General features: G+C 43.2%; 1 protein-coding gene across 1 annotated transcript in view; it reads left to right on the forward strand.

Annotated features, from left to right (window-relative positions):
- Nucleotides 1-25,469, forward strand: part of afdna (afadin, adherens junction formation factor a) — a 61,328-nt gene that overhangs the window by 10,313 nt on the left and 25,546 nt on the right. Inside the window, 14 exon segments of the mRNA XM_079215304.1 lie at nt 156-250; nt 950-1,200; nt 3,494-3,563; nt 4,057-4,127; nt 4,236-4,303; nt 5,371-5,576; nt 8,230-8,250; nt 10,894-11,039; nt 11,795-11,889; nt 12,871-13,136; nt 13,491-13,634; nt 13,819-14,017; nt 14,752-14,858; nt 17,807-17,887. Of these exon segments, the coding sequence (XP_079071430.1) occupies nt 156-250; nt 950-1,200; nt 3,494-3,563; nt 4,057-4,127; nt 4,236-4,303; nt 5,371-5,576; nt 8,230-8,250; nt 10,894-11,039; nt 11,795-11,889; nt 12,871-13,136; nt 13,491-13,634; nt 13,819-14,017; nt 14,752-14,858; nt 17,807-17,887 (1,820 nt within the window).

The raw sequence follows: 25,469 nt of genomic DNA on the forward strand, positions 1-25,469 counted from the left end.
AGCCCACTGTACTCCGATCTGGTATTGGCTCTTTCCTGTCAGCTGTGTGAGGAAAGTTGACGCGAGTGTTCAAGGCTGATTGTGTGTACCACAGTTTTCTCGTTGACCTGAGGAGATGTGCTAAATGTTTGAATGTTTTTTGTGCGCGCGTCTAGACGGGTCCGACTCCCGGGACAAACCAAAGCTGTACCGGCTTCAGCACAGCATCACCGAGGTCGGCTCGGACTGCACAGAGGACGGAGCCATCCAGGTAACCACATCACACAAAACGCTTGTTCAGTCAATGTGAGTGAATAAAGAGTGCATTTTGTCTCACTTTTTGAGTGGGGAAATACAAACACTTTTTTGTGTTCAAATTTACATTTCTTAATAATGGCGGTTAGATTGATTATACAAGCAAATCATCAGCATTTACAGACATGTATTACTGGACATGGATCAAATTAACATCAGTTTACAAAGTATTCTTGTTTATCCATGTATATTGTGACTTTCATCATCTGCCTGACAAAGGGCTCTTATTTGCCCTTCCAGTCTTTGAAAAAACCCCTCCTCCTTTCCCCCACCCCAGATGGCACATGGGTAAGACAACCAAACAACAAACGCCATACTTTTAATAAATGATAATGTTAGATCCCCGTAGAAAGCTCAAATTAGTCTGCAATATGCTCGTCAATTGTATATGCGATGCTAACCACCATTCAACTAAGAAGTGGACGGAGTCGCCGTCACTGGAGAAAAAAAATATACACTGCTTACATTTAATCTTTTTGGTAAGTACACAAGTCAAAACAAACACAGGGGAGATGTAATCACATTTCTCAGCAAACTAAACTTACAATTTCAGTTTGACTAAAGTGAAGCCCTTGGTGTACTGTAGCTGCTGTTAAAGCGTGAGCTTCTTCCTGGTGACGTACCTTCCATTGTTTGTTTGTTTTTTTGTCTCCAGCTGCTCGGCCCGGGGATCCTGCCCCACCACTGCAACCTCATGCACAGTGAAGGCATGGTGACCGTGACGCCTCACGGCCCGGACGCCGACACCTTTGTCGACGGGCAACGAGTCAACGAGACCACGGTGCTGCGTTCGGGCTCCACCCTCCAGTTTGGTTCGGCGCACGTCTTTAAGTTTGTGGACCCCATGTTCGACCAGGGAGGGAAGAGAGAGCCAGCCGCCATGATGAGGAGCCGACACAAGTCTGGGTGAGAAGGAGCGGGAGGCGAGGCGGTCTTCACCTCTAACGCACCGCCACTCTTGTTCTTTCAACCCCCTTTTTATTCTGCTTCTCATCCTTCCAACTCACTGTTTCCCTCAACATAAAAAAAGAAGAGGGTGTTGTTGCAGATGAAGGGAGGAGAGGATGAGGTTTGGAGTTGGCGGGCAGAGCGAGAGAGATGAAGGGAAGAAAAAGAGGGAGGAGGGAAGTCTTTGGGTTGGACTGACAGGGGCGAATGAGGAAATGAGAGGAGAGGAAGAGCGGAGGTCTAGAGTTATGGCAGGCGGGCTGCCCTCTAATCTGATCAGCATGGCGTTGGGTGTGGCCTCCTGCTCGCTGTCGTTTCACACACTTCACAGGAGAAGGAAAGAGGGAGCACACCAGATAAGCGGAGAAGAGACTACGTGAGGTGGCTGGGGATGAGTGAAAGACAAGAAAGGGGTTTTGAATTAGAAGTGAATGGCCCTTTAATGACTCAATGTATGACTAACACCGCAAGAAAGAGAGAGGTGTGTACTGTAAGTAGCTCTGTTTCTGCATGAATTGGTTCTTTCAAATGACGATGAGAAGTATTCTGGTTTCTCTTGACACAACATTGTTGCGTTCACATCGAGAGAGTCTTTGACTTATTTTTTTTTTAACCACAAATTGAATAGCGACATGAAGTTATTCACATATTTAGCCGTGCGGTCTGTAACGGGGGCCCGCCTCCCTCAGGGGTCCTCAGAGGGTCTGAGAGTCTCTTCTACGGGTTTTCATTCATGGACTTACTTTTTGTGTTTAGTCGTCTTTTGTTACTAATATGTTATATTCAGGCCATCAATTTCAGGTACACATCACCTTTTTTTTCTGTTTTGGCACGAGGTGCTGATTGGCCCTTGGGCCTCTCTAAGGCTGGCAGTCTACGTAGAATGTGATCTGATAGGTTACTACTCTAATTTGATTTTAAATAGTTAGCTCTTAACTTTATAGCTTATTTAATTAATGTATGTGAAATGGCTGGTTTAGCTCATGGCTAAAATATGAATGATTGCTGCTTTACATAAACGAGAAGTGGATTTGTCAATAATGTCAAATTGGCAACTTCGGCATACTCAGCAATTTCAGAGAGGAGCTGCTCTTACTGTCGCAGACCTCTATGAGTTGAGGCATTTATGAGTTTTTCCTGTTTAAGTGAGAGGGATTTTACAATTCCCTATAAAAGTCTCTATATAAAAAAGTATATATCTGGCGAGTAACATTAACGCTGGCCGCCGTTTGTCAAGCCTGATGTGGTGGAAGTGGATCCCTGTGGTTTTCTGGGCTGCTTTCCAATGTTCTGCTGTGCAAACTTACAAGGATACCGATTGCACGTGAGCCGGAGACACATCATGATGTGTGGAACGATTAGAGCCACGATTTGGCGCAAACGGCAGATTTGTTTTCATTTTTTTGTTGTAAGAACGGAGCTATTTGGCACCAGGTGCTGCTGGCAGTGGAACAGATGATCTTGTAGCATCTGAGCGTTCCGGACTTTAATCTACCAGATGTCTGGAAAGAAACATAATCTGCCAACCGCGTTTGTTTTGATTGGACATTGCCAGCAATCCCTTATCTGGGATGTTTTTTTAAGCTAAATATTTCCCAAACATTCTAAAGTCCACTCGATAAACATGGTGCTTCGGTTTGCCTGTTGGTTTGACTTGGCTGTGATTGACAGAACAATCAGACTTTAGCAATCAGAACAAACGCTTTGTGTGTTGGTGTTGTACTGTTTATCTGACATTGATGACCTCCTGGCATGTGGGGCGTGAAAAGCCGAAGCCTGTCTTTTTAACCCGGACGCTGTCAAACTCAATTACTGTCACTTAAACTCACACACACGCACGAGCGCACAGACGCACACACACACACACACACACACACACACACACTCGCCGTGCTAGCTTTGCTGCAAATAGTGCTCGTCAGGTCTGCCGACGTGGCCTCTCGACATCTAATTAGACTGTTATGTAAGTGTGTGTGTGTGTGTGTGTGTGTGTGTGTGTGTGTGCATATGTATAAAGCAAACGCTTCTATCTGCGTATTAGTGAGCCGTTCATTCTCTGCATCTCTGATTCAGTTCACTCCTCCCAGACGAAAAGTTAGATAAGTGAGGGTATGTGTGTGTGTGTGTGTGTGTGTGTGTGTGTGTCTGTCTGGATTAAGTCTGAGCTCTTGTCGTTGTCAGTAATGAAAAGTCAGATGTGGAGAGCACAGCTCCTCAACTAAACCGCTGCATGTCTGTGTCTCTGCTGCAGCAGCGTGCCAGAAACCACTTTTGACCTTCACGGAGACGTCCACAGTGGAGCTGCACTGCCCACCAGCAAGGTAACACACACACGCACACGTGTTACAGTCGATAACAGATTGGTATTGTATTGTACCTTTTTAGTTGAAGGGTCAAAATCAGGAGAGAAAAAGAAGGTGCATCCCTAGTTGTGAAAATTGTGTATTTTTAGTAATAAATCGAGCGCTTAGAATAGCAATTCCCTTAAATATTTACCATATTGACTAATCTTTTGATTACTTTCCTGATTAATCAGTTCACTGTTTGTCGCCTCTATGTAGGTTTGCAATGTGTTGAATGCCATTTTATACATACTATTGTTGATTTTATAGAGCAAATAGAGATATTTGATCCACTAGAGAACCAGGAAACTGTCAAAACAATGTCCTTTGCATGTTGTGTAAGCTGTTTGTTAGTAGTTATAAGAGTGAGACTGAAGCTTCATAACACAAGTCGTTTACATCTTATTTACATCTGTACAGGGAAATGAAATGAAGCTACTTGACACTGTGTTGCGTGTGTGTATGTGTGCAGAGCTCAGGGAAGCTGGAGATGGAGCGCGGCATGGTCAAACCCATGATCAGAGGAGAGCAGCAGGACAGCAGGTGAGACGCTCTTCTTCGTCCATCTTTATCCTCGCTCCAGTCCTCTTCTCCTCAGTCTCTGCGTTTCGTGTTCTATTCCCTTCTCATGGTGTTATTTTGTCTCATTAGGTCTCAAGACATTTCAGTAGACAGAACCGAGCTGACTCTGCCAGCCGGCATCGAGTTCAGAGACAACTGTAAGTATTAGTGTTTCTGTTCCGCCGTGTTAGTGAAACAGTCAATAGCTGGAAACTATTGAACCCTCTTTACAATGCACTTGACTGATTCTGCTAACCTGACTGCTCTTCTGCAGTGGTGTGTGTGTGTGTGTGTGTGTGTGTGTGTGTGTGTGTGTGTGTGTGTGTGTGTGTGTGTGTGTGTGTGTGTGTGTGTGTGTGTGTGTGTGGTCAAAATAATAATGTCGTAAATGTGGGTCACATTTCCCCTCACCCTGCTGACTGTCTACATTTCCAATACAGAGTTAGTGTTTTGTTCCTTCTCACAGCACTGCCTGATGACTTCAGGAAGAAATTATTCATTTTGAGACATTAATACGACTTCCATAAACAGACGGAGAGAAAATGAGCAACTTGTCTCAGTGTCTAGATTATATTTTACGTTGTAAAATGTGCCAGTCGTATTTGGCAGTAAATCAGCTGGATCACTTTAAAGCCTCAAGGCTTTTGTTTCCTGTAATTGCACAGTGATAACACGGTGAATAGTTTCTTTTTTAAAGATGATAAATTATGCACTTAGAGCTATTATGCACCCATGCTCAATTTGACACTTGCTTGGTTTCAGAAGAGATGTTTTGGGGGATAAACGGCTAAAGCTAGTGTCGACGTTTCTTATTCCTGGGCTGCATTCACACCGAATCCGGACGTGTGGGAGTGTCACTGAAATGGCCCATTTGTGTGACGTCTCACCGCATGTATGACGGGTCCTACGAGTGATGGACTGTTTGCGTCGTCAGATTTAAAAAAGACCTTTCATTTAACAGGATGCGAGGCCTATCGAAAACAGTTTAAAACTGGTGCACGAGGCTAAATCTAGGGACTACAAGTGCAACATAACTTGTACGCTTCGTTGCATTTCGGCCGTTCCTCTTCCCGGTTCCGATCGCCAATTACGGGATTGGCCGGCGCGAGGCCAGGTGCTGTTTCTCCAAAAGTTGATTGTCAGACAACTGGTTATTTAGTGTCTGAGAGCATCGTATGTTGATGTTGGTGGTCTGATGGTCTGATCCTCTTGTGTGCCCGTCCAGCTGAAGACACCTTCCTGTCCGCCATCATCAACTACACCAACAGCTCCACGGTCCACTTCAAACTCTCGCCCACCTACGTCCTGTACATGGCCTGCCGCTACGTCCTGTCGCCCACTTACCGGCCCGACATGTCACCGTCCGAGAGGACGCACAAGGTCATTGCCATCGTAAACAAGATGGTGAGCATGATGGAGGGAGTCATTCAGGTCAGTAACACTTCTTTTCAAATCTTATTTGTGTGAGTGTGTGTGTGTGCTGTAATATTTGGAAGTAATCTGGCATATTCATTTTGTGCATTATCTCTGTCTGCTCCTTAATTAGTGCTGTTATTTTTATATTTCATACTCTTTTGTTGAAATTTTGTGCGCTTAATTCCCCAAAACTCACTGTTTTCTTACAAACTACTATACCTGTAGTTGTGCAAGTGTGTATACGTGTATGTTTCTTGCAGCGTTCTCTCCACTGTTTGTCGACCTGTCCGTTTGAAATGCTTGCGATGTGAAGCCTGCTATGAAGCAACATAGTCTCTGCGAAACTTCCGTTAGCATGGCGCTGTCATTGATCATTAGTTAGAAATCAGTTAAAAAAACCTAGTTGACACTGGTGCTAATAGGATAGCTGCGTTTTTACGGCAACCCATGCATAAACCTTTCAGAACGAAATCAAACTTAATAGAACACAACAAACCTGTCAGAGAATATGAAGCAAACTGTGGTGGCATAATTATTCTTTTACACAGAATTAGTACCAGAATATACCAAAAGTACTCATTATGGAAAGTAGCATGTTTCAGAAGAATATGTTTTATTTGACTAGATTATAATCATTTTCAATGTTGTAGCTGGCGAAGTTGGATCACATTTTTATATAAATATTATAATTATACAGTAATGTATTTGTTAATTTATAATTTGTATTATAAATCAGAATTTGCAAAGTATCTGGAGTAAAAAGTACAATATTTGATATTTTTCTTTCTTTTTCATAAGAGTTGAAGCCCGATACAGAGCCCCATTTAACATGGTGCTTGCTAAGAATGCCAGCAGTAAGACAAAAAAAAGGTCTTTTGTCGATCAGAGGATTGTTGAAAAAAATGTTCACACACTCCTTATTAAGTTTAAGGCTCAGTAAATGCCAATTCTTCTTGCATTAGTACAATTCACTTCTATTTGTTCAGCTGGTAGCCATCTATTCATTGCCGTTGGTATGCAGCGAAGTCGTGAGAGAAAACGCACTCAGACTTAATCTATTTCCGTCTGTATGTAGGAGGATTTCAGTCTTAGAGAGTTTCGGGAAATATTTTTAGCTTCTGAGGAATATGGGAGCATTCAACCTTCCTGCTTCAGGCTTTAAGATGTGCTATTTCTGTTGAGATCTTGGAGAACTTAATCCTGAATAATAGAGTTATTGTGACCAGCTTGAGTGTGCGATGTGCTGGAGATGGACGCGTGCTCGTCCAGTGCTTTGCATCCTGAAACCTCTTAACTGCATTACTTTGTTAATGTCTCCCCTAATGGATTGCAGCGGCGTCTTTTAAACATTAGTGTGTGATTATCAAATTAAGTGTTTGACTTTGTATCATCACAGAGAACGAGGAACAACATTGTCTGATAGTGTTGGTCCTCTTTATAGTGAGACCTCATTTCCCAATAAACTCCGTAGCTCGACCAGTTACTCAAAAACTGAAAGGTTTAGGCAGATTTTCCCAGAACATTCCTGCTTTGTGCTGTGAAGCACTCCAAGACTTTGTTGTCGGTCACACTTTCTGGTAATTATACGGTCTCAAAAATTCCCAGTTGAAATGCTAATGACTTTATTCAATGATTCATTTTCCCTTTTTGTTTTTTTTCTCATTCAGCCTGCACATTTAAACACCTTCACACTCGTTAAGTTCCTCGTGAGCTCATTTACTTCCAGCTGGTGTTTTTAAGAATTGACGCTCCAGTTCTTAAAAGCAATTTTAATTCAGTTTTAACATGAAGCATCGTATGCAGTTGGTGTCGGGCAATCAGTTCATTTTTCAAAGTGTACTTTGTTGCCCGTTTTAATGATGAATTTCATTCTCCAGGGATAGTTGGAATGTTTTGAAGTGGGATTGTATGAGGTACTTATCAATAGTCGCTGTATTACTCACAATAGATGGCGCTCTGCACGCCCCCGGTTTAGAAACGAGCGCGGGAGCAAAGCACTGCTGTGGACGGGGCCTCAGCAAGACGTGTTATAGACGCGTGCGCTATATTTTGAAGGTTTTCACCACTTAACCTTCGGGCCTTTCCAACAGGGAGCTGAACTGCCGTCTATACGCTCTCTCAAAGTCAGACTCCGCTGACAAAAAAGGTACTTTTTCCTTTCTGAACCGACCGCTGCCTCGATCAGTTAGTTAGTGTTATTGTGTGATCTTGCTGTTTTTAATGGGTTAGTTCGGATTCACTCCGATGACGGTAAAGCGGTGAAACTACTGTAAATGCAGCGTACACTTGAACCGACTGGACTGATGCAAGTACCTCATACAATCCCACCGCAAAATCATTGGAACTCTCCCTTTTAAGCGGACATTATAAAGATCTCTAAAAGCCTCAAACCGAATGTGATATATTTCACAAACACCCTGTGCGATGTTTTCTGGACCAGATGTGGTTTTCACTGACCTCCTTCAGTTATGTTCTTTAACGGAATCAAGATGTCTTCATGTGTGGGAACCATGACCATGTCTGTGTCAAAGTGTGTGTGTGTGTGTGTGTGTGTGTGTGTAGTATGTGTGTTACATGGCTGTGTCCATACTGTAGCTGTTGACGTGTTTTCTCTCTGTCCTGTGAACGTGTCCTCCTCTTCCTCCTCCTTCCTCTTCCTTCCATCCAGGAGATTCCTGAAGGGGATCAGGTAGGATAGCACACCATGATACGGCTGCTACAGGCTCGTCTACCTCACTCGCTCCCTCTCCTTCTTCATCTTTCCTTCTCTCTCTCTCTCTCTCTCTCTCTCTCACGGTGTGGGCGACATAGATAAAATATCTCAAGCTCGATAATGCATCTCAATGTCTTTCATGTAACTCAAAATCTGTAACCCAGCTAGTAGATGTTGGAACTAAATGTTCTGCCTTTTAAAGAAACTTAAAATAATATATATAAAAGACTGTTATGAAATAGTGATTTGAGCTTTTCTTCTTCTCTGTTTCAGTGGAAAGGGTCAAACAGATCACCCACCTTAAGAAATAAAGAATGACTGAATTAATGTGAATAGAGTAAAATATGGATTTGAAAAACGGATGAAAAACCAGTTTGTCTTCGAAAGAGGTGTTACTTACAGCTAGAGCTGAAGCAATTAATTGGTTACTTGATTGACAGAAAATTACAGAACAAAAAAGCAATTTCTATTCTCTCTTTCAGCTTTTGGAAATTGTGATGCACATTTTTGTTATTTCTTTCTGACATTTTATGAAGTAAACAGTTAATTGATAAATCAAAACATTAACTTATAATTAAAATGCTTTTAGTTTGCTGCCATACAAATGTGACTTTAAAGCAAAATAATGTATTGGATAATATATTATCCTTTATATTATATCATATAAGACAAAAAACATATAGAACCATTATTTAAACCATTGTTATCGAAGGCATTCCTATTCTCTTTGTATATTATATCCTTGAATCCTTAAACATTTGGACCATTTGGTTGCTTTGAGCACATTTTCATCTGAACACTTTGACCCCCACTGAGATTTCTGGTCGTAAATAGTTTCATCAGCATCAATACGCTCCTTTTAAAGGCAAACCAGATCCCACGTTAACGATTTAAAATGTAAAACCATGTCGCCCAACCTCATCAACCTCTTGGCTCCTCTCATCTCTGCCTCTCTCCTCAATCTGTACCTTTCTCTCGACTTTTGTCTGCTTTTTTGTTTTTTGACCAGCCCTTCATTGTTGCTGCTGCTTCTTTTTCTCCATTTTTAACAGAAATGTAAAATACAGCCGTAATAATGCGTCCTCCCACAGCTGGAAAACTAAGCAACAACAGCAACATCCTACCCAACTAATTCCATTCAGCTTCCTGCTGGACCTGCCTGGTACTAAAAAACAAACAAACAAAACCCCAAACAAATGGCAAAACCTAAGCAACCACTCTTCCACCGTTGCGCCACCTAATTCTGGCATCCATCTTGTGTGACGTCACGTCTTGCTTGTACTACTCAGCCGTGTGGATGAGAGACGAGTCCCTCCGACCTCCTCCACCTCCTCTGCTTCATTTGTCTATTTGGAAGTTCATTTAACATGTTCAACCATCTGTCTGTGTTTTAAGTGTTTCCTAAATGTTTTAGTGTCTCGTTTTGGATGCACTTTGCTCCATCTCTCATTCTCTGGCTGTTCTGAATGAAGGGATTTTTTATTTAAATTTTCTTTGTTTTGTTTGATTTGCGTTTTTCAAGGTGGGGATAGATGAGTGCAGGGGAGCGAGCCTCGCACATTCCTCCTGCTCCGAGTGGCGGAGATATTAACCAATCAGCTCCTCACACACTGAGCTCTGTCCTCCCAGTTGAACCTCTGGACCAGAAAACAAACCGTTAGACTGTAGGCTGACACGTGGAGCGTCTTCCACTCGGTGTTGGCCATATTGTTATCCTGGTTTACCGGGTTGCTGCTGCAAGCTACTTGATTGATAGCCCACTTTACAATGCTAGAGGCTCTGCCAAAAAAAATTGCAGACATATGCATATATATCCATTGTTTTTACATGACACATTGAAAACAACATTTTAGGAAATACACTCATGAAGAATTAGATGAGACATTCGTATCCGCTCATATCCGTATAGGATAAATATGTTGAAGTGAGCAGTTAAGCCAGCTGGAAACGGCTAATATATCTCTGCCCAAATGTTGCAGTAATCCTCATACACTTGCATATCTTATTTAATCTAGGAAACAAAATAGATATAGTGTGTAGTGGGCTTCACAGCAGCGTTGAACAGAGCCAGGCTATCTCTGGCCCCGTTTCCTGATGGACTTCTTGTCACTTTTGATCCTCTTGCTCGGATGTTTTCTTTAGTGTAAGTCTACGGTCTAACGGTCTTTAGTTTGGTCAAAAAGAAACCTGTAGAAACCAACTGGTTAGTCGAGGAGGCTGGTGTCTGGTGACCTGGTAAATGGAGTGTGTGTCTAAAAGGAGTGGTCACTAATGTCCCTCATAAAGTGGAAAAGAGAGGAAAATGTTTTCGAGCTCACATTCAAATGGGAAAGAAATAAAGACCGTTTAATTGAGCGTCGTCTTCAGAGTGACAGTGGTGACCGCTCTTCCTCTCGGCACTGGGTTGGCTTGGAGGGAGGGGTGGGCGGGGCATGAGTCTATCCCTGAGGCAACAACTGCTCCTTCTGGCTGCCGCTCAAACAGAAACCCCTCTACTACCTTCTGTTCTAACTCTCCAGTCTGTCCTTGATCCTGCTGCTCTAACAACTTCCTCCTTATGTGCTTTTTTTTTTTTCTCTCTCTGTGTTTGTGTGTATGGCTGTGGTTGGTCCGTTACAGAAGCAGAAGAACATTGCCGGCGCGCTGGCTTTCTGGATGGCCAACGCTTCAGAGCTGCTCAACTTCATCAAGCAGGACCGAGACCTGAGCCGCGTCACGCTGGACGCCCAGGACGTCCTCGCCCATCTGGTCCAGATGGCATTCAAGTCAGTCTGTGTGTGCGGTTGTGTGTGTGTGTGTGTGTGTGTGTGTGTGTGTGTGTGTGTGTGTGGATGTGGGGTGGGAATCGGGAATGTCATGGACGCTTCAGGGATGTGTTCCAGACCGAGGAAAGGCAGGGGATTTGGTCGGTTCTCTGCGGAGATCAAGAAATATGAGTTTGCGAATGAGTCACTCAACTGGAATGCGTTAAAATGTTATTTCCAAAAAATGAGAAAATACCTACACATCGCTATCTTTTTCCATGCTCTTCTTTTTCCCGGCATTGACAGCATTAGTTGGTAGTCTCCCTCAGGTAGATGTGAGGCTGTGAACACACCTGTGTATTTACAGTAAAACATCATCTCATAATAACCATGTTTGTTTAAAATTAACATTGCATAAAAAGCTCAAGATTACTAGCATGCACACACGGGGGGGAAAACATTTAAATATATTCTCATGGAGCTGTGCTATATTTGTAGGTTTATTTTTAGAATTAAATGCAGAGCAAAAACATTTAAAAATACTCACAGAAGGAAACCTTGAAACGTTATGTCCATGCATAATAAAATAAGAACTGGGAACATGACAGCAGTGTGCAGCTATTTTCTCCCTGGGGTTTTCTGTCAGAAGGTTTTTTTTCATGACTCGTTTGAAAAAGTTACTCAAGATGAAAACATTCTGTTTAAGACAGACGATTGAAGAAGAGCTTGGTGGGGATGTCTTGATGTCTCTAACGCGCCGTAATGTGTGCGTTCAGGTACTTGGTCCACTGTCTCCAGGCTGATCTCAACAACTACATGCCCGCATTCCTGGACGACCCCGAGGAACATAATCCGCAGAGACCCAAGATCGGTAAGAGAGAGACAGACACAGACCCTCTTCAGGTTGTTCATGTGTCTGAGCTCCGACCTGAATCATATTTAAGGGTCTAAAGAGGTAGAAAACATTTGAGAAAAGTCTGAAGATCTTATTGTTGCTGTGATGCATCCCAAAACTCATGGTGGGAAACTGTTCTTGAGAAGCTTTACTTCCAGTGCCTTCTTTGAGTCAACGCAAACATTGTGATGTCTAATCTGACCAGCCGTCCATGAGTTTCGGCCAGAATGATGTTATATCTGTACCTTTTACAAAAGGGGACATGACAGTAACCCAGACTTCAGGGCACCGGACGAGGACAAGAAGAGTTGTTTTCAGCTTCATGTGTCTCTTTTGTTTCCAATGGTTTTAATGTGAAGCAACCTCATGTCAGTGACTTGCAACAATGTTGCTTAAAGGAACAGTGTTGTAAGATTTAGTGGCATCCAGTGGTGAGTTGCAGATTGCAACCAACTAAATACTCCGTTGTCTCAGCCAGCGGAGAAGTTTACAAGAACAAACTAAGATAAACAGACTACAGACAGACAGCTTCTGTTTCAGCTTGTTTGTAAAAGGAAAAAGAAAGCTTTTGGCCAATCTTTCATCTTTTCATGCGCTTGTGTAAATAAAGCAGCGATGGATGAGAGACTGAGACAGAGCCGATTGTTTCACCTTTGTTGACATGTTGGTGCTTGTTGAACAGATGTGTTGATAAAGTATTTATTTATTTTTTTTTTACTCTCAAATGTTTTATTACACTAACGGTAACGTAGTAATTGTTGCGTATTCTCCACTTCACCTGGTTCACTGTCTCCACCCGTGCGTGACAGTAATTGAGTGTGGCAGCAGATAATACATGACACCGAAACATTAAAATATACTGTGGAAGATGTGCCGCTCCTCATGTAGATATAAATGGCTTTGTTTAAGGGTTGTCAGTCATTGAGCGTATGATCTGATGTCTCTCCTTCTTTCCAGAGGACGTCCTGCACACACTGACGGGGGCGATGTCGTTGCTGCGGCGGTGTCGGGTCAACGCCGCCCTGACCATCCAGCTCTTCTCGCAGCTCTTCCACTTCATCAACATGTGGCTCTTCAACAAGCTGGTGACGGACACCGACTCGGGGCTGTGCTGCCACTACTGGGGGGCAATCCTCCGGCAGCAGCTCAGCCACATCGAGGCCTGGGCAGAGAAACAAGGTCTGGAGCTCGCCGCCGACTGCCACCTCAGTCGAATCGTTCAGGTAAGGGGGCGGAGACACACGATGATGCTCAGACTGAGAGGGTCATGGAGTTCGTTGTTTTCACGAGTTTTGTTTTTCCTGCTTTTTTGTGAATTACTGCCGGTTGGTTCTCCTGACAGTTTCTTTGCCTTTTTTCTTTGCTGTTTAAATCACCAGATATTTTGTTCTTTAGTTAAAAAGCAAAGATATATCAAGATGATGTACTTGTAAAGGTGCAAGAATTGACTAAAGTGAAGTGGCGAAGGCTAGTAGAGATGAAGTAAATTGGCCAAACGGTAACGTGTGTTAGAGAAGCCCAGGAGTATACAGACAGCATGGATACAATATACGTGTTTGTTTCTGTGTGTCCTCCAGGCCACCACCCTGCTGACCATGGACAAGTACTCCATGCAGGATGTGCAGAACATCCACAACACCTGCTTTAAGCTCAACTCCCTGCAGCTCCACGCTCTCATGACCAACTACCATTGTGCTCCGGACGAGCCTTACATCCCGCCTGTAAGCCAGAAGCGCACTAGAGAGCATTAATGATGATGCACACACAGTTTTCTGTTTGATAATGTCAGCTTTATGTAAATCATAGATGTTGAAAATAGCCGTTACTCTTAAGTGACATTTTCTGGAGATTTTAGATGTAATGAACCGGCCCGTTGACCTGTTTTTTGTGTGTGTTTGCGTACAGGAGCTGATAGACCATGTGGTGGCAGTGGCAGAGAACACAGCAGATGAGCTGGCGAGGAGTGATGGGAGAGAGGTTCAGCTGGAGGAGGATCCGGACCTCCAGCTGCCCTTCCTCCTTCCTGAGGACGGCTACTCCTGCGACGTGGTGCGCAGCCTCCCAAACGGCTTGCAGGACTTCCTGGAGCCGCTGCTGCAGAGAGGTAGAGTCACCGGGACCAATATTTAATAATAACAAGAGATTCTGTTCTACGTTTCATGTAATGCGGTGAAGTTATCAACGAGTTGGTATGCCCAAGCTTTTTGTGCAAGAGTGTGCAGTATCTTATACTATACATTTAGTTAAATTGGGGGTTGAGTTGATTATGGGCTCCGATAATAATCGTCCAACAAGTTGATGTTTGAAGTCATTTTCCATTAACGTGGATGTTTGACCTTCAATGAGTTTGACACTAGCAAAGGAGAAGGACCAGATAAAGGGGGACCTTTGGTATTTTTTATCCTGGTATTTATGTCTAAGTGACGAATGGGGACAGCAGCTGCTAAACGGGGTGCATAGTAATTTTTCCGGCGCAAATGCCCACCATCAGTATTGTTAGTAGGTTCACTCAAAGTGCTTGTTTTTGCTGAACTGGCAAAATCAAGCACTTTGAGTGGAGGTAAAGCTACGGTGAGGTATTGACCGATTACGTTACATTCCGTTTAGTGGCTGCCGTCTGTACTTCCTTAATACTGGACCAATATCAAACACATTTTCAGTATATTTTTCACGATCTTTAAAAAAACAGTTGTTCATGAACTTGAAGAATTGATTTGGTAAAACAATTTTGTTTCTATCGCGGTTATTAATGTTCTGTAGCTGTCATTTGAACACACATAATTTAGATGTACGACTCGGTGAAAATGTGCTGTTAAATGTGTGTGTTTCTTCTCACAGGTTTCTGTAGGTTAGTGCCTCACGCCCGATCGCCGGGTACCTGGACCGTCCACTTTGAAGGAGCTGACTGCGACAGCCACTTCTCTGCTGCTGACAGTTCTGAGATGGTAGGACATTAACACACATACACAGAGTGGTTTAGAAAGTGTGTGGGTGTGTGTCAGGGCATTGGGGCAGCTCAGGTAAAGTGGGACCACAGAGGACTTTGAGCTTTCGAGGGTTAGTAATGCTGACGCATAGAAGCTGTGGAGAATAAGTGTACAGTAGATCTGACAGCTAAGACGGAGACTAAAAGTAACTTGAGGACGGCCAACTTCCAGCTGCTTTGCTTTTTCAAAACAATCAAGTCATCATGCGATGACTTTTTTTTGAGATTGCTCAATCAATTAGCAGAATTGTGTTCAAACTGCTCCAAAATAATTACAATTGAGAAATAAAGATCAGGCTTCACTAATATTTGTAGGATTAGATTCTAGCAGTAAGATTGTTTCCAACTCGTCATTTTTAAGTATCTCCACGGTGTTTGTCACTTAACACTGACTTCCTGTTGCCAGTAGGTGGCGCTATGACTGAGTGAATAATACGTTTAATTTGAAAACGTCAACAGAAGCTTTGAATGTAAAAATGTAATTTGCTACTGCTCTTTTGTTGACATATTTACGATAAATGGTACTGGCATTGAGTGGTTGATTTGTAGTTCAAACATAGCTGAAGTCTCCAGTGTTGGCTCACATGGATAACAAACTGATGGCATGCATCAACATTATATAAGCTGTCTTCAGGTGCTTTTGTTGACCTTTTCTGGCTAAACTCATATTTCCACAGTACTGGATAATTCAGGTAAATTATACTGGATTTACTGGGTTTAAGGGAGATTGGACAGGAGATTCAGTAGGCAAGACTACATTAACTCGTAGATCAGTTCCAGCTGAATTTAAGACTAAAAAAGGTAAAAACTCGGAACAGAAACTGAGCGCGAGACGATATGACGGCACAGCTCACATAGTTTGACTATTTTTAGAAAGGTTTAAACCTGGAAGTTTGTGGGGGGGGGGGGGGGGGGGGGGGGGGGAAGGGGGAGTGAGAGAGCATGCACACGTGTGTGGTCTCCCAGTTGGAAGGCATTGATTACAGTCACTTCAGAAGGGGCAATTAACTTTTCATAACAGCCTACACACACAGCCACTTCCTCTGTAATTGGTCTGTTTATCCCTGCTCTACTATTTCATAACTGTAGTCTCAACATAATGCAGCCGTTTTTCTCACACACACACAGAGGATTTGGTTAATGGTGTGTGTTCAAGCAAACTGGAGGGGGCGGGGCGTGGGTTTATGTGGTGATGTGACGTAGCGTGTTTACATCATTTAGATGGGATCAGCGTTGCAAGCAGAGAATTTAGAATACGAACATAATGTAATGATCTTCATCAAAAAGTTAGCTTGCAGATAAACGACACCCAAGGAATTAGTTTTCACAGGATTATTGACGACTTAAGATACAAGCAAAAAGCGACAAATGCAGACACAAGTAGACCGCAGTCCTGAGGATGTAAATAGTTTGGTTCCTTTTGTCCAAACTTCAGTTAGAAAAATGTCCATTTCTTGATTGGTAGAATTGTTGGCGTATCGTGGACAGAAATACAGTTTTATAAAGCGTGGAGAAAAACAAACTGGTGTCAAAGTTTGTGTCTGTGGAGGGCGCCGGATCTTCACCAACACCCTTTAGTCTGTGGGTCGCCGTTTTCATTGACTGTCTTTTGTGCATTGGTCGACTGTAGCAATAAATGATGTTGGTCATTTGGGCTGTAGCATCTTTCTCACTGCGAACAGGGCCTGCCCACCAGTTATCTGGTTAACTACCACGGGATACCCCTCCTATACTATAGATTTCCAGATGGTTGGGGTTCCTGCACTATAAAGGCTAAAGGTGTCACTTAACCTTGGTGACATGTTGGATGTTTGACCAGCTAGCGTCCACATGACTGCTCACGTCTGTCTTCTTTCACCGTTCCTCTCCCTGCATGATGGAAAACTGACCTGCTGAGAGACAAAATGTCTGAAAATGTCCACGTCTTTATGTAGACTACCTCCTTTTACGCAACAGAGGGGTCACTGACACTGCTGCAGGCGTGAAGCTGTACCTGCTTCACAGTAAAAGCCTTACATAAGGCGGCCCGTAGAAAGCTTTACGATGTCTCCAATATCTCCAGATGGACTGGAGATGTTTGCAAAGAGAGAGAACTTTTAATTATTTACATAGAAATCATATTATGAAGAGATTTCTTTAAGTCCAGTACGGACAACAGGATGACAACAATAACCCTTTTTAAATGTTCATTTCAATGCTGTTTTAAGTTTCCTACTGGCCGACTTATGTAAGGCTTCTACTTTAAAGCAGGTTCAGCTTCAGACCTTCAGCAGAACCGTTTCTCTGTTGCATAAAAGTACTCTTTTTTTTGCTACGCCTCAGGGGTGTTACCTAAATGTTGATGGACATCAACATCTGATCAAACGGTTTATAAACAGCAGTAATCTGGTCAAGCGATAAAATACACAGTTTTTACTCTGGGTGTCATAGTCATAGCTGTGATGTCACTGGAGTGTACTTGTACTGATGGAGCGGTGTTGTTTTGATTGTGCTCTGTTTAGTTTTTAGTGTAGACACACACACACTAACCTTTGTCAGAATATTTTCCTTCATGATGTGGGAAACCTCTGCAGCTCCCTCGCTTTCTTTGTTTCTGTCTGTCTCCCCACCCAGCCCTGGTGTGTGTGTGCAGCAATGATGTGGTTTTCATTCTGGACTTGAATCCAGCGACCACTGGTTCCTTTGTGGTCTTTTCCTTTTTCCCCTTTTAACCCTCCCTCGTTCCTTCCCTCCCTTTTCGCATCCCTCCCTCTTTTTACTCCACATTCTGGCTTCAGTGGCAGACGCAGGGAACACTAGAGGACAGTCACTAAAATCCCCCCGAGCCCCCGAGGCTTTTACAGACAACAACTTAAGAGGTTTCATCCTCACTCAACCTTTGTCCTTCCTGTTCATCTCTCTTTTCAGCCAATGAGGAAAGATCCGGAGGTTGTCACGGTGACCCTGAAGAAGCACAACGGCATGGGCCTCAGCATCGTTGCTGCGAAGGTAGGAAACACCACCTGGAAGTGCGTTGAAGTGTGTGTGTGTGTGTGTGTGTGTGTGTGTGTGTGTTGAATCCAAACTCAGGCAGATCTGAGATGTGTCTGAGCTTTTCAGGAAACTTTTCTTTTGCTGGAGAACTTCTCTTTGAAGGCAGAAGTCATATATTTTTCAAATACCTTGTGTGAAGTGTGAAGGATTTGCACGAATTTGACAGGAAATCCAAAAATAGCTGTTTTCATCTTGGCTGTCGAGACGGAGTGCGTTGTGTGTGTGTGTGTGTGTGTGTGTGTCTGAGCGACACAGTGCTGGCAGCAAAGGCTGCAGTTTTAAATAGACGGCTTTCATTGTTGAGTCTGACAGCAGTGCAGAGACTAAACAGTGACATTGCAAAGAAAGTTCTGGATTAATCCCAGACCATTCAGTCTTCTCTTGTATGGGAGTGGGCGTCGAGGGCGGGACAATGTGCCGCTGTCTGTCCATGTTGTTTATTTGTTCATGTATCGACAAAACACAAGGAAATGACGTTTTTTTTTTTATGTTAAAAGAAAGTTCTTCACCTCAAGTGAAGTGAGGACTTCAGTCGTTTAAATTTCTGCAACTCAAGAAGTTTTATATAAAACAAGAGTTGCAACAAATACTAACAAAATAATTGGAGTCTAAAGAGACGACAGATGTGCACACCACCGGCATCTACTGGATAAAATCTATATGGCTGTTCACAGATCGCCGAGGACGGCAAACTGTAAAGCCATCTTTGTTTTTTGGAAAGAAAAAGAGCACATCCTCATGATTTAGAAGCCGTAAACAGTGATCAATTATCAAAACGGTTGCCGATACATTTTCTGACTCGACTAATTGATGAATCGATTAGTTGTTTCAGCTCTACGTAACTTTATTATCACCAATTATGGTATTGCAGTCGTGTGAACACACACACACACACACACACACACACACACACACACACACATATATACATATACATACATAATGAAAACTTGTCAAACAAACGCTGAAAGCCAAACAATGTCCCCCGAGTGAGAGAGCATGAAACCTGCATAAATCCAGCTGTCAGCCTCCATCCTAATGATCGGGGGTTAAAACAAACATCCCGTCATCACCCTCCAATTTTATTAGGAAGCTGCGGGCGTCTGCCGACTCTTCCGGAGCTCTTAGCAGTACGACTGCGCCACGGAGGATTCGTTAATCACCATCGCTCTGGTTCTTGTATAACATTCATTAAAAAAAACTTGTCAATGCGGACCACCTGGTGTTTCAGTCGTGTTTGACATTTGCTGGGAGCTGGGAGCGTTCTGTGTGGAGTCATAAAGGTGCGTGGGGAGGTGATGTTCCATATTGCTCGGATTTGAATACAAAAAAATATGACGGAAACATGCAGCACAGTTGGGTGTCCGCTTTGACTAACACATTTCCTGTGGGGGGGAAATCCTGCACTTGCAAGCCGGGCGCTTTACGCAACACTGCGCTGAGGCCCAGATGGAGTCCCGCACAGTGACGTATCAGTGACGTCTTATCTGCACCTTTTGTGTTTCAATGCGATTATTCTGCAGCTTGCGCAGGTTGTTCATTGATTGATTAAATCTATATATATCTACATTCTATTGCAAAAGGCTCAAGAAGCCGATTTACTGCCTACTCTTGAAGACGCAGGTTTCTTATTTTTAGAAACTGATTTTTGGATATCGGGCCAACATTGACTCAAATAACTGGATCGGACCTGTCTGCTCTTTTATCAAAGAACAGATGGATGTCGGCGTTTAAGTTTGTCGCCAGCATGAGTCTTGTTGTGTCGCATCCCGTTTTTTGTGTGCTTTGCCGCTACTTTTTGTACCGATAGAGGCAAGACTGATAGTATTAAACATAAGGTCTCTCTCTCTCTTTTTAGAGTAGAGTGACATTCCTGCCGAAGGCGAGAGCTTTCCTGTGTGTGTGTGTGTGTGTGTGTGTGTGTGTGTGTGTGTGTGTGTGTGTGTGTGTGTGTGTGTGTGTGTGGGAAGGATGTACTGAGGAAACCTCCTTGCTCTGTTTATTGTCAAAGCTGTGTGGACGTACGAGGACAAGAGCAGGCAGCGAAATGTGTGTGTGTGTGTGTTGGTGGGATGGGAAAGTCAGGTAGAGAGGATTTTGTCAAACAGCTGCTTGAATTCTCGGTAAACTGGGCTGAGCTCTGTCCTGTTATATAACTGAGTGTGTGTGTGTGTGTATCTGCCTGCTGGAGCTGCAGCAGCGCTCCACATCAGTCTGACCAGCCGGCGTCCCAGCCGACACTTCACCTCTGGATTGCCACCTGGATTCACCGTTTCCTAACAAACACGCCGCAATGAGATTTTTTTTCTTTTTTTCTCGCAACTTGTTTTTAAATATTTTCCCCCCCACTTAACTTTAAAAAGAAAAAAGAAAATGACCTGCACTAAACTTCTTCTACTACTTTTCTTTTCATCCACTTTACCATTGTTGTCCCTCCTTCCCAGCCGTAAGTAGTGATTTTAAACGTGGACGCTCAGCTGAATGGATTACTCCCAGCCGGTGTAATTGAGAGCTTTTGAACTTGTTGGTGCACGTTAGCAAGCTGAAGCGCGTGCGCTCGCCGTAAAGGAAATCGGTGTGTGTGTGTGAGAGTTTGTGTCCCAGTGAGCTGGTCTGGACTGCGCTGACGAGCGGCTGCAACATGTGGTTTTCTGTGGTGGGCAAGAAAGACCAGGTAAATCCAGCTTCCTTTTGCGTCTCTTTCATATTATTGTTCTCTTGTCTTTGTTGTTGTGGCTCCACGAACACTGACTTTTTATTGAAAAGCACACCGTGAATAACAGACTCCATGTGGGTTTCTCGTGCACCCACCGCTGAGATGGCCTCCGGGTTCGTCCCTTGTCACTGTTTGCTTTCAGGGGCGTTCTGATAATGTTTAAACTAAAGTACACACACGAGACACCAGTGGTAAAACCTCGCACACATTTGGGTCAATGTGCTCAGTAAGGGTTGAGCTATTTCATCACATTATTGATATCTTAAAAAAAAACTGATTAGTCATTGTTTTTCATTGGCCTGTTTTGGGCCATTTAAGGTGTGTTTAATCTAATGAGTCGTGTTTTATAGCTCTTAGTCTTCTTATTCTGGTCTCAGAGTAAGGGTGGTTGGAGAGAGGCGTTTTACGTTTTGACAACATCCGACTACTATTATCAAAATTAGGGAACAAAACCACTCCATTAAACTGTCTGCTTTGTAATCAACTATTAACGGGCTATTAACACACAGTAGCAAATCCGGTTTGTCAAGCCGGTGTTGCAGTGATTGATCTGTAGCGCCGTATTAAACATGACACTTGATACATTATATTCTAGTTGTTTAGTCTCTCTCTGGAACAAATGAGCGGAGTTTGCTACGAGTTAAAACAAGATTTGTATCCTTACAAAGTATATATCAATTAAACCTGTGTGTGTGTGTGTGTGTGTGTGTGTGTGTGTGTGTTTTTCATAGTATTTTGTTGCTCAGCTCCCAGCTGTCTGGAGGACAAAGCTCCTCCTCCTCCTGTGTTGGTGCGTTAACTCATTTATCCATCGCAGCAGAGAGCAGAACATTCACTCCGTACTGTTTAACTCATTAACATCTTCAGTGCCGCTTTAGTTTAAGTACAAGAAGCTCTTAATTGAGTGAAATTGCTTTTTCAACAATGTACTTCACCAAAAGCACCTTGAAAGGAAATAACTGCACAGTGTGATTATTAAGATAAAGTTATTAAACAATAATTTTGTAGAGGTAATTGCGGTGCCTTTGTGTGCATTTACAGACAATATAGTGTGATGCTGCTGAAATTCATAGAGGAGGTTTGTTTGCTTTATGCAACCATGGCTAACATGGGAATAAAATCTGGAGCCGAAGCACCAAGACATGAATGCCTTTTGGAAAGTTGGTCTGTTTATTTCCACTGCGTGTTTGAAGTATTGTCTGTGTGCGAGTTTGTTTGTTAGCTAAATGAATTGTACAAGAAGTGGAACAACAGTATGAGAGGGTTACCCCCTGTGAGGGCTGACACAATGGGAGGATGTCACACACACACACACACACACTCACACACACACTCACTTTCCTGTAGAGCGGCAGGCAGGAGGTGTTTACAAGGTTTGTGGAAGAGAACATTTGTAAATCTTGGTCGCTCATTATGACGGTCACTTTTTGTCTTGTGGTCGGATCACATTTTGGCAGGATCGTCGGGGACAAACGGCGACATACTTGTGGGAAAGTAGTCGCGCACATAACGCAGCAACTTCCGCCTCATTTTGAACTCATCACTGGTTGTCACCGCTGCAATCTGAATGGCCTCCGAGGTTATCAGAGGACATGATGAAACGGCGTTTGACTCCTGCAGTGCCGTAGTTTTTTCCCACACAAAGGCGATACTCAAATATAGCAATCTACAGCCGAGTGGATTTTACTTTTTTAAGCTGATGCTGATATCAATATTTGGGAGTTAAAAGATATCTCAGCCATGGAGATCCTGATACAAATGCTTTATTTTGTCTTTGATGAATTGCGACCAAAATACATTTTACAGTCATATCTGTGTGTACAAAAACAAACAAGTGAATCCCACACTGTCCCATTTTCATTCCCTTTTTGAAGGGACCTGTGTATCGTCATCTTGGCTGTTTTCTTTTGGTACCGTCAGAACACTACACACACACACACACACACACACGGGTGTTGTCAGTTTGTAGTATTTTGGCTGATACGGCGTCTTCTCAGGTTAAAGCTGCGTGTGGTTATGAACTGCAAGTCGTGAAATTGTATTTACTAAGCATCATGAAGGTGCAACAAGATAAAAATGGGAGGACTAAGAAGCTGTTGATGCACCAAAGCCTCTACAGAACCTGAGGGGAGGTCTTTGAACGCCTCTGGCTTTTAAACGGCCTCTCTGGATGAGTGGTTTATGACCACAGAAAGCAGGTGGGCATGTATTAACGCTGTAATCTCGGCGGCGGTTTCTTGATGCGCTTCAGAGGTCATTTGTCTCGGCCGCAGAAGAAAAGTGTCACATCACTCTGACTCTGCTGTCTGGACAGAAACACTCTGTTGTATAATTCATACTTCTCAGCATTCTGGTTCATTTACTGACATGGCCTGTGTCTCAGGGACTGTGCAGAGAGACTACAGCGGTTCCTCACTTGGTTGGAGACAGTTTGTGATAAATATTTGATTTAAAAACCAAAATAGTGAAACAATTAGTCGATTCGTCGATCAGGTATTTACATAGCGACTTTTCTGACGCTATCAATAAATATTTGCATTTTCCCCTCTGTTTTGTGTCATTACAACCTGGATATTATTCGTTATTGGCGGACGTCACTTTGGACTCGGGGGAAACTGATGGATGTTTTTCACTATTTTCTGACATTTTATAACACAATTAATCAAGAAAATAATCGGCAGCCCTGCACGTTATGAGAAGGTGGTTCCAGGAAAACATTTACTTTCTCCTGACTTAACCTTCTTGTATACATCTGAAGGCACATGGAGGTATTGTGGCCCTCTTTCATATATAAACTGGCTTTAAAGATGTCATATCAGGGTCACTGGAATTATTTGTCATGTTACATTATTAGGAACGTTCCTGAGCTGGAAAACACCAACAGAGAAGGAATAACATAATTCTTCAAAGCCAGAGTCATACAGTTTTTTTCTCTGTAGAGTTGGTGAAGACAGTAAAAAAGACTTTATGATTGATGTCTTTACTTTTTTGTGCTCAGAGGGAGGTTTTGAGAGTGCAGCCAGCAGGGCTTACCTCAGGAAATTGGTACAATTGTGTCCACACCAACATTATATCCAAAAATAATTCAAGCTCAACCGCTTCAGGACGTGAGCGAGATTTGACCAGCAAGCATAAGGGTCTGACAGTACGGGGATCCTGACGTGAGAGGAGCTGTGCTGGATTTGTTTCTTAAGCAAGCCCCCTACACGGAGCCTTGGTCCTCAGCTTTTAAGGCAGCCGGCTCCTTCGGGCCATCCCTTCTCTTCCTCCAGACCTGGCAGCTTTAAGGCGCACTTGATTTGTTGTGTCGCGGCACTTTTGGAGAAGCAGAGCAGTCCATTAAAACACAATAAATCAAAGAGTAAAGCGCTCCCTCAGGTATTCCAGCTATTCTAATAGACTCCAACCTCAGCTACGAGTTTTAAAGCTTCATTATCGTGACAAACCTGCTGTGTCTCTCCACGTTGCACACGTTTCAACATGCCCAACAGCCTTAAGGTGCACTATACATCCTCTTCTGGGTTTACATGGCAGAAAAGTCTGTACATTTTACAATACTTATCGAGAGTTAGATTGTGCTTGTCCTGATTAGGTCAATCTGCATGTCTTTGCACTTTGTTGCTGCTTATAGGCACGAAGAAATGTAGAACATGCTAAATAACGCAGGTACATATAGATCAGATTTTAGTTTTTGGTATGTGTACTATTGACTATTGAGCTTCACACCCAGTTCTAGTTCCACGGGCTTTAGCTTTCACGTAAAGGTTAGTAGTAAGTAAGTTACTAAGTCCTGATCCACAACACTGATTGTTTCGCTCGACCTCTTTCTTGACCCCTGGACGAACCTGATTGTGGCATCGCACCTGGAAGCAGTAAAGAGCATTCAGTTTCATTACGGCAGGCGTTTGTAAAGCAGCGAGGAGGACCTCTACCACATTCATGTTTCAGCAGCATCTCTACACGAGACCAGATGATCTTTTTTATGCTTCCCACACCAGCGACAACCGTGACCGGAGGCATTAGGTTTTAGGTCCATCTGTACGTCCGTCCGTCTCAATTCTTGTGATATCTCGATTACAACACGATCCCTCAGAAGCACCTGGAGGAAATGTCATCGCCTCTGGCGCAAACGTCCACGAGGATGCAGCGATTCGAATTTGGTGGTCAAAGGTCACTCCGACCTGACAAAACACGTTATTGTCCGTAACTCAAGAACTCATATATGGTAATGATGACTCTTTAGGCAGACGTGGATGTAAACTGCACCGAAGCCGTATTTCTACTATTCACCTTTTTCTTTTCTTAAAAAGGTTCTTTAAAACATATGTTTCTGCCTCATGCAGACATCCCATCTCATAGGCAAGACAATTACTTTAAATTAGTCTTTTTTTAAATGTTATCTCAAGCTGTGTGTGTGTATACACACAGCTTTTGATAAAGTGTTAGCGCTGTTAAACTTAAAGCTATTGTACCTTGTCTACCATGTCTGCTGAGTGCTACATGAGTCTTGAGCTCTACAAACTCAGGTGAACGCAAACCGATGCAGCAGACATGCCCATATGCACACGGGGCCCCTCTGAGCCCCCCTTTGGGACCCCTTAAACTTGCTAAAAGCCCCTCTGAACGTCCTCAGGGTATTCTAGGAAATTCCCCCCGAGTGTCTTTGGAGCCTGACTTGGCGCCCCGATCCCCCATCCTGGATAAGTGCAGGAAGCTGTGGCTCCATCTGAAACAAGGGGCTCTTTAAGGTCTTCTGTAATGTACAACAGACTTTAAACAGTCAGAATGATTCACTGTTCTTTTCTCATCTTAATGTCACTC

This window comes from Taurulus bubalis (assembly GCF_910589615.1).
Source record: "Taurulus bubalis genome assembly, chromosome: 3".
Classification (NCBI taxonomy): Eukaryota; Metazoa; Chordata; class Actinopteri; order Perciformes; family Cottidae; genus Taurulus; species Taurulus bubalis.